Below are 14897 nucleotides of genomic sequence, written 5' to 3'. Positions count from 1 at the left end.
TCAAACCATACAATTTTATTTTCTTTTTTTATATTAGCTTGAGATCTAATCTAGATATTAAACTGTTGTACTTGCTATTCCGCCATGTCATTTATTTGTTATGTTTACTAAAATAAATATACTTAAAATATTTATATTTTAAAATAAGATAGAATTTAATTACTTTTTTATTTTTATTCTTACTCTAATAAATGTGAAAAGAAATTAATGTCGTAAAAAAAATATATCAAATGCAGATCAAATAATGAATAAGATAAATTAGTCAAATTATAATTCTAATCGACGTTTTCTTAAAAAACCATGCAAAAGACAACATGACGAGTAAAATGAGCTAAACCGAGAATATTTACTAAAAATTAAAAAATAGTATTTCTTCGTTTGAATAAAAAATCAATTTCTACTTTGTTTCGTTTTAAACATGTAAAATTAATTTAATAATTTGAATTATAATTGTTCAAATCAAAATTTGATAAAAAAATAATAAGTATTTTACACCTTTAAATTAATCGAATTAAAATTGAAAGTATCAACTGATACTTAAATATTGCTATTGTTTTATCTCAAAGAGAAGAAAATAGTTTCCCTTTAAACAAGTTTTCTCTTTTAAAAAATATTAATAAATTTGCCGATTTTGTGTTCATAACAAACATTAATATAATAAAATTTTAGATACGGAGCACAAACTACAATGTTATATTAATCGTGTTTTCAACATAATATATATATATATATATATATATATATATATATATATATTATCACTATTAAAAAATAACTACATACACATAAATGCACTATAATCTAAAGTGTTGGGCCCGTGCGCAGCACGCGCATAGGCCGTCTATACTATATAGAAGCACGGGTTTGCACCCCATGCTTCGACGTAACTTTTTCGTCGTCCGTTTGTGGGCCCACATATTTTAAACAACTACTAATATTAAAAAAAATTGTGAGCCCCATATTAAACACCAACCAGTAATAAAAAAAAAGAGAAGAAAAAAAGTGAAACCCACCACATCCAAACTCACGGGAAAAAAAAAAGTGGATCCCATATTAACAAAATCAAGCAATATTAAAAAAAAAGTGAATCCCATATTAAAAAAATAAACAATGTTAAAAAAAAGTGCTTAGAAAATCAAACAATTAAATCAATAATGATGGATTCTTGCTACATGCGTATCAACTCATTAGAGGGAGCAAATGGAATTATTGTACAACAACATACTTAAAATACAAAAGTGCTTAGAAAATCAAAAAATTAAATTAATAATGATGAATTTATTGCCACATGCGTATCAACCCATTAGTGAGGGCAAATGAAATTATTGTACAGCAACATACTTAAAATACTTTAAAAAAAAGTGTGATCCCCATATTAAACACCAACCAATATTAAAAAATTCAAAAAAACACCAACCAATTAAGCATTTAAAAAAAAGAAGTGTGGTCCCCATGTTAAACACCAACCAATATTAAAAAATAAAAAAAAACACCAACCAATATTTAAAAAAATAAAAAAAGTAAATAAAGTGGAACCCATCATCTCCAAACTCACGGGAAAAAAAAGTTGGACTCCATATTAACAAAATCAAGCAATATAAAAAAAAAAGGTGAATCCATATTAAAAAAATAAACAATGTCAAAAAAAAGAGTGCAGACTTTGTATTCGTAGCAAACACTAATATAATAAAGTTTTAGATACGGAGCACAAACTACAATGTTATATTAATTGTGTTTTGAGCATAGTATCCCATATTGACAAGATCAAGCAATATAAAAAAAAAAAAGTGAATCCCATATTAAAAAAACAAACAATGTAAAAAAAAAGTGCAGACTTTGTATTCATAGCAAACACTAATATAATAAAGTTTTAGATACGGAGCACGAACTATAATGTTATATTAATCGTATTTTGAACATAGTATATATATATATATATATATTAATAATGTTCAGAAGGGTAGACCCCATACTAAACAACACCAAACAATATAAAAAAATAATAATAATAATAAACTATATAAAGCATGGGTTTAGACCCATGCTTCGTCGTCCATTGTCCCTTTAAAAAAAGGGGGTGGGGGGGGGGGGGGCATACTGAATAACACCGAGCAATAAAAAAAAAAGGAAGAAAAAAAATGGAACTCACCATATCCAAACTCATGGGAAAAAAAAAGTGGACCCCATATTATCAAAATCAAGCAATATAAAAAAAAAAAAAAAAACTGAACCCCATATTAAAAAAAATATAATGTTAAAAAAAAAGTGCAGACTTTATATTCGTAGTAAACACTAATATAATAAAGTTTTAGATACGGAGCACAAACTACAATGTTATATTAATCGTGTTTTGAACATAGTATATGTATATATATTATATGCATAAAAATAGTACAAACTAATAATGTCCAAAAAAAAAAAGGTGCACCCCATAAAGGGTGGACCCCATACTAAACGACATCAAGTAATATAAAAAAAAAATGGATCCCACCATCTCCAAACTCACGGTAAAAAAAAATGGACCCCATATTAACAAAATCAAGTAATATAAAAAAAAAAAAAGTAAACCCCATATTAAAAAAAAAGTGCAGACTTTGTATTCGTAGTAAACACTAATATAATAAAGTTTTAGATACGGAATACAAACTATAATGTTATATTAATCTTGTTTTGAACATAGTATATGTATATATATTATATGCATAAAAATAGTACAAACTAATGTTATATTAATCGTGTTTTGAACATAGTATATATATATATATATATATATATATTATCACTATTCAAAAATAACTACATACACATAAATGCACTATAAACTAAAGTGTTGGGCGCATACGCAGCACGGGCATGAGCCATCTAGTACTTATCCTAAACCACACCATCACTGGTTTTATCAAACTAACATAATTTTGATTTAACATGGATCTGTGCAAACACACAATTCTGAGAATCCTATTATTATTCTCACACTAGTATCGGCTCCTTCTTTCCAATTCTTTATACTCCCTCGTCCCGAAAGATTATCTTACTTTCTTTATTAGTTTGTCACACTAATATCGGCTCCTTCATAGCAATTCTTTATACTCCCTCCGTCTCAAAAAGATTATCTTACTTTATTTATTAATTTATCCTAAAAAAATTGACACACTTTTATATTTAAAAATAATTTAACTTTATGACATGACGGACGGAGTAATATTTATACATCTAAAATATTTCTTTTCATAAAATTTAAAACAATAAAGTTAAAAGTTATCAAGAAATCAGAAAAAATGCAAAATAAATTAATTAGAAAAACCATCATAGTAATCAAAACCAGGCTAAAAGAAACAAAGTCATCGGGCAATAGCATATCAGTTAGCGAGTTCCTTGAGCAACAAATAGGGTATGGAGTTGGCAAACAAAGTGGGTGACGCATTGAACAAAGCTCTAAACAGCAACAAAGTGTTGAACGTAGTTCTATTGGGTGCATTTGGATTGCTATGTGTGAGATCAGTACACCAACAAAACATCATCCAAGTTCTTGAAACAGAAAAAGAGTCTTTGCTTAATTCTAATAAATCCATGAAGAAAACTATGTGGGATTGGAAGCAACAGCTTTTTGCTGAAGCTGATTTACCTAATGCTATTGTTCCACTTTCCAAGATTAAAGCAATCTATGGTGAAGTCCAAACCAATACATCTTCTTCTGGTATGGCTATTTTTTTTGCTTTTTTCTATCTGTGGTTCTTTGTATATAGGAGTTTGTATGGAATGTTTTTGTTGGAATTATAGCATTTAGGCTTTCTGGGAATTTGATAAATTAGGTGTGTAGCAAGTTATTTTGTGGGTTTGGCTTGTATCAATGATTTTATGATTCTTCTGTACTTTTCTGGATGAGAAATGGTCACTAATTAGAGGAATAGCAACAACAACAAACCCAGTGTAATCCCGCAAGTGGAGCCTGGGGAGGGTAATGTGTATGCAGACCTTACCTCAAGGTAGAGAGGTTGTTTCCGAGATACCCCGGACTCAAAGAAAGAAGAAAAAGAGGCAGTAGCAACAAGCAAAAATAACAGCAAGATAATAAGGTAATCGAGGCTAAAGAAACAACAGGTAGTAATTGAAATCTAAGAATAAGAAAATACAAGAATAATACTAAAATTAGAGGAATAGCAACTGAAAGAAATCTAAGGTGGTTGGGTTTAATCCCTTGTTAGGGTTTTGGTTTTACCTTCCTATTTTTGCTGCTTCAACTTGCTAATAAATGACGGTCACTAATTAGAGGGATTGAGATTAGGTTGGTTACTGGAAGTAAGCACTTGATGGTTTCATTGTACATGCCTCAGACCCCAGTTGCGCTGCTTCAAAGTGTTCAGCAGATTATCATTTTTTATTTTTTTTTGATAAGTAAATTATCGAATTGCTTTTATTTGATCAAGTTTGATACAAGTACTCTTTTGGTCTTGTGGCTGGTACTATATTGATCTAAATGTCATAGGCAAGTCAATCTGGTTGATAATTTCGATGTTGGTGGTGTCTTCTGGGAAATAATAGAGTGTTCTCGGTGAAGACCTTTTAAGAGAAACATTTGGTTAGGGAGGAGTTGGTTTTTCCATGTAATGCAATTTGGATACCAAGGATGCCGAGGAAGGTGTGCTTTTTCACTTGGCTAGCTACTAGAGAGGTGATTTTGACAACGGAAAATCTTAGAAAGCGGAAGGTTGTTTGTGTCATATGGTGAGACACGGGCGAGGATGCGGACCATCTTCTCTTACATTGCGGGCTAACCATGAGGTTATGGTGAGACATGGTTAGATGGTTTGACACTCCTTGAGTTATGCCAATAACTATGAAAGATTTGATGCTCAGTTGGAAGAGCGGGAGAAGACGGAGGGCTTGGAACGTTCCACTTGCTTTAATGTGGGTAGTTTGGAGAGAGAAGCTTCTGAAGGTGTAGGGTCGAGTTTCTCTCAGTTGAGGAGTAGTCTCCGCTCTTTTATTTAATTTTGGTGCGAACAAAAAGTTCCTTGTTGTATGTACTGGGTGGAGTTTGTAGAGAATCACGTTTTGTAGATGCTTTACCTTTTGGTATACCCCTTGAATACGAGCAGTTCGGCCATGTTTATGAATCAAAATATATTTTCTTGATCACACACACAAAAAAAAAAAAAAAAAAAAAAAAAGAAGGTTCCAGGTATTGCCTTCTCTATTCTGAGAGATAGTGGAATCTGGCTCACTAGAGATTTGAAAAATGTTGAGGAATTCATCCTTGAGGCTTTTGTTGTTTAACCACTTATCTTTCCTCAACCTGGTCAGTATACCATTGCCTGGTTGATTGTGTATCTTAAAAGCGTTCCTCCTTAAACTTTGCTATACTCAAATATTTATTAAATCTTTAGCTAAAGGTGTAAGATTTATCAATATTAAAACCAGCCTATCACTTTATGTGATCCTGCGAGTTTCGAACTATGGGGAAGGTAGAGGGCGAGCCCATTGTCCACCGAGTTTCAAATCGTGCACCATTGACCTTCGGGGATCTCTTGGTTACCAAAAAAAAATAAAAAAAAATCTGTCCTTTTGTTTCTCTCGGTGTAGTTCTTATTAGATTTAAATGTTGTGACGTTGATGATAGCAAAATTCTTGTAGCCACTTGTAAAATGTCCTCTCTTATAGAGTTTAAGATTGTGAAACTATATTTAGTTCTATTTTTTCAGTTCTTGTTTTTTAGGAGATCATGTGCTAATCTTTTATATGAAAAATTAAGGACCATGGCATTGTACGTTGAATTTTGCAGTGAAAAAATAGTTGGATTTTCAGCCATAAATCAGTGACTTTGAGCAAGCCAAGATAAAAATCTATGAGTAAATTTTTAATTGACACAAGATTCTCTGACAAGGCGCTCCTAGCAGAAAAACCCCCATTAGTGGCCTAAGTCAAAATGATTGAGAGGATGTGAAGTTCTCTATTTCTCTTCGTCCAACAATGACTGGTTCATTTGGAAATTCTGGATAATATGTTTTTCTTGAAGTATTCCTTCAAGGCTAGGAAGAACAAATGGTCTCGCTAATATGACTATAATCTGCAAAGAACTTCTCCGAGAGAAGAAGAAGTTGTGAACATCTCTCTAATATTGATTCCGTAAGGTTATAGCTTCCGACTATCAAACTTATCATGTCGGGGACCAATTATAAACTTGGACTGAATTCCTAGATTTGTATTTACGGGAGGTAAGACATGTAATTTTCTGTTAACGGCAGAAGTTTCATCAGTTATTCTACCCATAGGACATTCTGGGAAGAAAAGTAAAGGGAAAAATGGGAGAAACACACCATTAAGTCAACTCAAAGATGAATCCTGAGGTAGAATTGGTGGGATTGAGACATCAATGCTGGTGATGCTAGGCACTTGAAAGGTTTAATTCTGTTTTTCGCAACCGCAGAATAAAGGTTTGACCTTAAGGGCATGAGATGCTACTTGCTATTGGCCCTTTTAAGAAGGTGGTGAACAGGCCCTTCCTTGTTTTGCCTCAGGTCTACCTCTAAGCCATATCTTTTTCCTCTGAGCTCCCTTTGCACCAGTTGATGTCAACTAATTGTGATCGACTTCGAAAACCTCACAATTTTTAATAGGACTTCCTCTGGCACAATCTTTCGTATCTGTTTGGAATTAACCCTCTGTTGTCGCTTTATCAATAAAATTCCTTTTGTTACTGATATGTCTAGACACGTGCTTAACTTTAATCAATGAACTCAGTAATTAACCAAAATCGAGTTTAATTGAATGGCCGCCTTTATTTTCAGACCTAGCATAGGGCAGAACAAATTCAGTATCTTTCCACGGTTTAGTGAATTAGACAGTATTTGTTTATTTATAAAAAGAAGTGGTGCGTCAATTGCCCCAAGGGCTTTGGTCTACTGGTAAGATCGCACCTTGTGATGTGTGGGTTAGGTCTAGGGCCCTCGGGATTTCTCAGTTATTAAAAATAATAATAATAATAATAATAATAATAAAAATAAAAATAAAAAGCGGTGGGTCAATTTTCATAAATTTTATTGTAAATATGAAAAACTTACACATATGATCCTTGAATATCTGAAATTGTTTAGCGGAATAACTCATCATTCAATGAGCATCTTGTATTTTATAACATTGAAGGCAATATGATCCACTCACACACTCATCTGCACACACACACACAAGTACAAGTGCTATGGAAGGAAAGATATTAGTTGCATTGCTTCTCATTGCTTTTCGTCACAAACATGCAGGTGGAGATGCTCAAAAAGGAGATGGAAAATCACCTGCACCAGCATTTGTTGTCTAAAAGCCATTGTTATAACTTGTTTGTGAAGAAGGAAGCTATTTGCTGGCAAAATAACAATTGGCCTCTCAGATCTGTCAAGTATCATGCTTGAGTTAGTAGAATGGGAAGCTGATCTCAAGGGGGAAAAGTGGTGTAATGTTGAGTTTTCATTTCATCTTGTTTCTAGGAACTTAGTAATTTACAGCTGTTTTTCCCTCTCTTCTCACGTACACTCTGTAAGGAGATGGAGGTCCAATTTTAAGTCGTGGTATTACAGATGCTGCTCACTTTTCTACTTTTTTTATCCTGGACACCATGAGCTGAGTTCCAATATTAATCAGCTAAATATGTTAACTGTCAAAGTTGAAAATCTCATGAACGTAAAAGCGGTGCAAAGTTCCTGTTCATATTATTTTTTCTGGACAAGAATCATTGATGGATGCGGCCATAGGAGAGAAGTTGAAGTTGCTGTGCTCTGGAAAAGGTTGGTTAGGTTTCCAGGAACAACTTTACTAACATATTAGAGCAGCAATTGCTGTCAACGCCAAGCACATAAGCTTCCTTTTGATATATATCTTCTTTTATTTAGATAGAGATGCAAACTGCAATCAAATTATGAGTTCTTGTATTGGATTTTTGATTGATTCCAATGCAGATTAGGCATGGTTATCGGTAAGTTAGTAAAATGACAGGAGTTTCTTAGTTGCTGCTGAAAAATTGGCTTGTTTAGATTTTATTCTTAGTGAAGATATGTCGATTCCAACTTATTTGGGACTAAGAAGTGGTTATTGATTTGACAAATTTTGTCCCTCTTAGATGACTATAAAACAATTAGAATTAACCCCTACGTGCCTCTTAACATAAATTTTCACAGGACAACCCTTGAATAAGAGAGGCCTAGCAGACCAGTTCAAATTATGACAGGCCTGTTAAATCCATGGGTTTAAAATGAAAATTTTTTTACTCGCATTCGGTATTTACCGTAACACAATAAATACATAAATACGTCTTTGAATACACTCATCGTTAAATCATTATTAATTAATACACATTCTCACTTCAATTTATAACTTAACCATGGTAAATGAAACTTGTGGTATCATTTCTCAGTTCAGGACCCTTACACAACCTACTTGTTGTATTGCCTTTCACCAAAGGCCATCGAATTGTCTCTTTCTTTTTGTAGTGACAGGTTTTACAATCACATCAGCAAGTCACCTAATAAGTTATTTTGTTTGCGTAATTACAATATAGAATCAATAGGTCAGAATTTGAACTATATGTTCAAGTGATAATTTAGGTTTTTGAAGTGTTGAAATGGTGGTTAAAGGTGTCGAGACGACAAGTTGTAAAAAGGGCCACATCACCAAAAAGTCCACATAGTGCATCCAGATTATATTGTCAATTCTTCTAGAAGAAAATTTCAAATCCTCCTTTTTGGTAAACCTAAACCAAAATGCATTAGATCATAAGAATACGCCTTTCTATGATATATGCATACATCTTTGTACATGTACCATTACCTTGGTAAATCTCCCTTTTTTAAACTCTTTATGGTGCACAATTAAACTTATAAGTTCACGTTTGACAAATTTTCTTTCAATTATTGGTACTTATATCTCTTTCCCTTTTTAGGTGCTAAAGCACTTTAAATTTCAAACAAATCCTCAGCGTAAGTGATACTAGTAAAACACTTCCGATACAATCAACCAGAAAAGAGAAAAAAGAATTTTTCTCAATGAAATAAAGTTGTGTTCACCTGTTGTAAATACCTATCAAATGACGTTTTTATATGCAGGAACTGGGACAAAAATTTATGTGCTAAAAGATACAAATAAATTGAGCACTGATAAGGGGAGAAATGAGGGGTATGAAATACTCGAGAGTCTAGTTGAATAATCTATCTTTTGCAAAACTGAGGAAACCTCATTTACTATTCTAAACGTTATCTTTGTCTTCCGCTTTCTCATGTAGCAGAGGAACAAACTCCATCTTGTTCTTTGGAGTACGAGGAGTCCGTGGTGTGCGAGGAGCCTCTTGAGGCTGTTGTGATAGAAGGTGCCTCACATAACCATAGAACGTACATCCAACGAGCGTTACTCCACAGCCCAAAGCATTCATAGCTGAGATTGGGTTTCGGAATATTAGCCATGAAAATGTAACAGCAACAGCGACCTGTTAAAGAGGATTATCACAAGAAGAAATTCATGTTAAAGATGGTCTGGACCAAAGGCAAATGCCAGCTTTCCGGTATAATCAAATGACTTGGTAGAGAATGCAGCCAACGAAATGCCAAAGACTAATTAATAAGCAAGGATCTAGTATTTGGTCTGATTTCAACATGAAACCAGTGTTATCAAAGGCACATTTAAGCCGTGAAGCAAGGCACAAATTGTGTTGGGCCCTTCGCCTCGCTTAGCGGACGTTTCAGTGTCGTCATCAAGGCTCTAATGCATACTTTTTCCTTGCCAATGAGCGTAATCGTAAAGAAATGACACTAACAATTGATTTTTCACTTTATCGTAATTTTTTTCAATTTCTTTGTCCATATATTTGTTATTCTTGCTTGTAATTATTAGTCTTGGACTACACATACATATTTGTGTTTTCTTCTCCATTTGCACCTTTCATCATTAAAGCTCACGATTTATTTGGCTTTGCACCTAAAGCCCCAACGGACCTTAGAGTTCTGTTGCGCTTTTTGCCTTTGATAACACTGCATGAAACTTGATTGCTTGTCTGACACCTGAAGAGTGAAAGTGCATTTCGGGAGGAGAAAAGAGAGGAACTCACCTTAAGGTTTCCAGCAACATTGAAAGTTACAGCAGTTGTGGAGTGGATGACATAGAAGATAGAGAAGTTAAGGCAGAACGCCAGCACTCCAGACCCAAAAATAAGAAGCATGGCTGGGACCACTGAGGGGAAAGTGTATAACCATTCTACAACTCCAGGTCCTTCAAAGAGTAAAGCTGGCAGAGCCAATATCATAGTTGCATAGGGAGCCATGTAGTATACTGTGTTTATACTGGAGAACAATAATAAACCAACATTAGTCACAACACATCTACTAGCAGAAGAGATAAAAGTAGAAATGAAAATCTGTAACTCCATGCCTTTTTCTATTTCTTCGCGACAAACAGTAGGCTAATAAGTAATATGTTATATATAAAAATAAAACATATAGCACGAGTAAAGTTTAGACAGATCAACAACTGAAAATAGATTCAATGCATATTACAGAAGATTCCTGACAATCAGATTGAAGCTATAGTTTTGCAAATGTCAGTTTAATAGTTCAATATCACCTAGTCGAAACATACATAAGAAACATAGAGCAAGGTGGATGCATTAATATCCAAGAATCAAGATGGTTCTTTTTCTTTTTAAATAGTTCATGAACCATAGTTTAATTAGAAATAAACAAGAATAAGGAAGTAGAAAGATTAGCATCCAAAATATGGTATTTAGGAAAAACAAAAGCGCGAAGGAGCAGTTTGGTTGACAGTCTAGTTATGCAAGATCATAGTATATGAGGACTGTTTATGCGGTGAATAATAACGTGTAAATTGTTATGCGGTGAATAATACTGCAAGGATTGTTATCTGTGAAAACTAATAATACCAATAATAAAAATACACAAACTATTATGTTGGAGTTGCTAATTTAAGGGAATTTTATCTTCAAATACTCTTATGCACATATTGGTAATACACAGTATCTCATCACACATTCTATCCCGCTTGATATAATACTTGGTTTTTTTTATGGGGCAATATAATACATAGGTTTTTTAGGTATTAGTAAAGCAGATCTAATACTGGAAGCAAAACACTACAGCAGTTATCCCAGTTATACAGGAAACCAAACATTGTATTAGTTATGCAGAGATTACACTGGTAACACAGAGTGCTATGTTGCAAACTAAACGTCATGTTAGTTATTCAGAATTTTGGGTGGGGTATTATTTTCCCTTATGTGGCCAACCAAATGACCTCCAAGTTTCTACGCATTAGCAGGGGATAAATCACTTCCGGACAAGCATGATTGCAAATTACTATCCCCATTGACATCTGATTTGTTTGTGGTAAAAGAATAGCGGTAAAAGTTCTGTTACATCTCAAGCAATTCCTTTTGATTGACACGATAGAGGAATACATGTTACCTACAAGGAGGGGGAGGAAACGGTAGGTACTAACCTGTCAAATTTGTACCCATGCAGCAAGGATTCTGCTAGAATAGTTTTTGTAGAAGTAGCAAGACAGCCAAATAACGCAGCGCAGAACCCAAAAGTGTTGAAACTGAGCTCAGTAACAGAAGTAAGCAGAATTCCTCCAACAATGGGAATCAGAGAAGCCCAGATCCTCCAGTCAAAGCTCTTTCTCCAAACTAGCCACTGCAAAATCACTGTTCAAACACAGTTACTAGAAGCAAATATAGGCTGAAAATGGTAGGTAGAGGCCTCGGAAGGGCTTTGTGGATCAAGCTTTACCTGTTGTTGCAGGAGTAAATGACTTTATGGTCTGCATAAAAGAGACAGGAATATATCGCAGGCTTACATTCCCCAAAACTATGTTGATACAGAACACAAATGACATGGGAAAAATTCTTCTCCACTGATCTGTGGGATCAACCACGATGAGTGGTTTAAGTTTGAGCACTTTAATTACCACATATGCACCAATAGCTGAGCATATGAAGTGTACGCAAGATACTGTCAAAGGAAATGTAAAATCCAGTTTCTGCAAAGATGAGTAGAGTACACAACCATAAGAAGAGATATTGCAAGAAAGCATTACATGTGTACAACATGATCATACCCTCTTTCCAGAATATCAGCTCTGCAGTTATAATTCAGAAGGAACATGAAGTTATTTTCCATCATATAAAATGTTGCTCAATCTTTCGAAGAAGAACAAAAAGTAGAAAGTGCACATGCTAAAATATGTCAACCTAAAATGCTGAAAAGTTCCACCAAGTAGACATGAATTTCTTTGCCGACAATAAACTAAAGTAATTACTCAATTACTGTGTCAATGAGTAATCCAAGCATAGCGACCAGAATTCTGATTGATGGGTGCCTACTAATGCTGTCAACCTTAGAACTGGGACTGGGATTTGGAGGGAGGTAATAGTGGGACTAAAGTAATTACTCAATTACTGTGTCAATGAGTAATCCAAGCATAGCGACCAGAATTCTGATTGATGGGTGCCTACTAATGCTGTCAACCTTAGAACTGGGACTGGGATTTGGAGGGAGGTAATAGTGGGAGAGTATTGACAGTGGTGCGCAAAATAAGACTGTTATCATTTTCAAGGCATTGTGATTTAGATCAGAGAGGAAGCCTGAGGAGAGTGAAGGTTCCAGTATTTGCTAGATATAGTGGGAGGGAAGAGAGAGAGAGAGAGAGAGAGAGTATTGGCGTAAGACTTCAGACTAGGATGGTAATGAACGAGAAGCCAGAGCTAGCGCCTGGCATTAGGCATTCGGATGGTTAGTCGGAACTGGCTGAAAGTAGCAACAAGCAATAAATGTAATATTTTGATGTTTGTTAGGCTCAAATGCTCAATTAGAGCCTTACTAACAAAATATTCAAACCCCACAATTCATCAACATACAAGAGATCAGCCAAAAATCATATAGATATAATACACACACACACATACAACACATCTCAACTATCTTCTCAGCGTTGCAGCTCCATTTAATAGCTGGAACGCAACAACCCCTGAATAAAACTAATGGAATTAGCAAGAGCCGCCAGTGCAGCCTTGGCGTAGTAGTTATATAGAAGAATTACTACAGGTTTTGGATCAAATCTAGAACAAATTTCTGCCTGGTGGGATAGCATTTTAATATATTCTTACGTTATTTAAAGAGAAAAAAAACGATATAACATAACTATATTGAGATCACAAACAAGTAATGTAGCATTATTTAAGCCTGATGAGATCATAGAAGAAACCAATTCCAAGATTATAAATTATCAAGAATGGTATAAGAAAGAAACCTGAAAGATCCATTTGTTCATGATAATAACAGCAACATTGAAACCCCACCATTGTAGAATAGCAAAAAGAGATCGAATCACAGTCCACTCACACAACACACCTTCCTCCATTTCTCTCTAAATATAGGCACGTCTGTACATAAATAGAGGCCAAATTTAGCTAAATTGGAGATGGGTAAGAAGCAAATGAGTCATCTATAGAGAGACCCCACAACGGAAAATTGGAGAAAAATAGGAAAGGAGTAATGCAACAGAGAAAGTGAAAAGAAGAAAGAATGCCCGGTCTCTTTGCTGTCTTAGGAAATGAAAGATCCGACTTGACGCGTCTTCCTATGTTTCATCAAACCTACCAGATTTGTTTTGGATCCGCTTATTTTAGGGTGCTTTTAAGTAAAACAAGAGTATGCAGATCAAATCAACAAAAAATTAATTTTATCGACTAAATTTCAATACCTATTAATTAAGGGTTGTTTAGTCAAATAACTTATTTTTGCTCAGGAGTTAATAGTTTATTATCGAATATGCGAATGGCTAAGTGAACGCTCTTTTTGAACGGAAGGAGTATTTGGACATTAAAATTGTGTTCGGTCTCTAATATAAAATTAGAGTTATTGAATCTTTGTGATTGATTTGACGTGAAAACAACTTTTTGTGTTTTTTCAACTTTAGGAGGATTCAGGAATTCAACTCCGGAAAAGGGTAAAATATCATTCATGTCAAACGGCCACTTAGGAGGCGTTTGGCCATAGATATCAAAAACAAATTCACTTTTTTTGAAATTTTTAAAATTGTGTTTGGCCATAATTTTTAAAATTGTAGTTTTTAATAAAATATAGTTGTAAAAAGGTGAAAAAGGTGATTTTTTTTTAAAATAAGTTTTTTGAGTTTTTAGTATTCCGGAATACAACTTCAAGTTGTATTCGGAATATTTATTACCAAACGCTCAAAAGTGAAAAAAGTGGGAAAAAAATTCCGAACAAAAAGTGAATAATTTTTATGCCCAAACGACACCTTAATTTTATGGATCACCACTAATTTATAATATAATGTTTAATTTATTAAATTATTTTTTGAATTAAAAATATTTATTTAATTTATTTAAGTATCACAAAGTTAATATGCTATTATGGGGAAAGGGTCAAATTTACCCATGTACTTTGAACTAAGGGGCAAATTTACCCCTAATACTTTAAACTTTTCACTCCTATCCTTACCGTTATCAAACTTTGCAAAAATATCACCAGCCCTAACGGCATGCTGACTGGCTGCCCAGGTGGCTTGCCATGTCAGCCACCTGGGCAGCTAGTCAGCATGCCACGTGGAAAATATTTTTTATTTTAAAAAATAATTTTAAAAAAAAACTGATTTTTTAAAGAAATAAAAAAAAATTAAAAAAATTATTTGTATAATTCTTTTTTAAAAAGTATATTTTTTATAAGATTTGTAATTTTATGTTTGTAAATAGAAAACTATCGTCACGTTTCATAAATATTTCTCCTTAATATGTATATATACGTACTTTAGGGTGATCAAGGACATGTATGAGGGAGCCAAAACCAGGGTAAGGACAGTAGGAGGAGACTCAGGAGGAGACTCAG

The 14897-nt window shown here is 33.9% G+C and overlaps 2 protein-coding genes across 3 annotated transcripts; one reads left to right on the top strand and one right to left on the bottom strand.

The window, feature by feature from the left end:
• Positions 1-3310: 3310 nt before the first annotated feature.
• On the top strand, positions 3311-7586 carry LOC132627009 (uncharacterized). The gene is made up of 2 exons (XM_060342057.1): positions 3311-3697; positions 7257-7586. The coding sequence occupies exons 1-2, from the start codon at positions 3394-3396 to the stop codon at positions 7310-7312; spliced, it is 360 nt and encodes a 119-aa protein (XP_060198040.1). The 5' UTR covers positions 3311-3393; the 3' UTR covers positions 7313-7586.
• A 1412-nt stretch (positions 7587-8998) lies between these two features.
• LOC132627008 (UDP-galactose transporter 1-like) lies at positions 8999-13684 on the bottom strand. 2 transcript variants are annotated; one of them, XM_060342056.1, is made up of 6 exons: positions 13579-13684; positions 13300-13432; positions 11781-12030; positions 11488-11695; positions 10085-10316; positions 8999-9466 (listed from the first exon to the last, which is right to left on the bottom strand). In XM_060342056.1, the coding sequence occupies exons 2-6, from the start codon at positions 13408-13410 to the stop codon at positions 9230-9232; spliced, it is 1038 nt and encodes a 345-aa protein (XP_060198039.1). In that variant the 5' UTR covers positions 13411-13432; positions 13579-13684; the 3' UTR covers positions 8999-9229. The 2 variants fall into 2 exon arrangements, with proteins under 2 accessions (XP_060198039.1, XP_060198038.1); XM_060342055.1 differs by having other exon boundaries at positions 13300-13643.
• Between the last annotated feature and the right edge of the window lie 1213 nt (positions 13685-14897).

This window comes from Lycium barbarum, chromosome 2 (assembly GCF_019175385.1).
Source record: "Lycium barbarum isolate Lr01 chromosome 2, ASM1917538v2, whole genome shotgun sequence".
Lineage (NCBI taxonomy): Eukaryota > Viridiplantae > Streptophyta > Magnoliopsida > Solanales > Solanaceae > Lycium > Lycium barbarum.
This window is presented reverse-complemented; position numbering and strand designations above follow the sequence as displayed.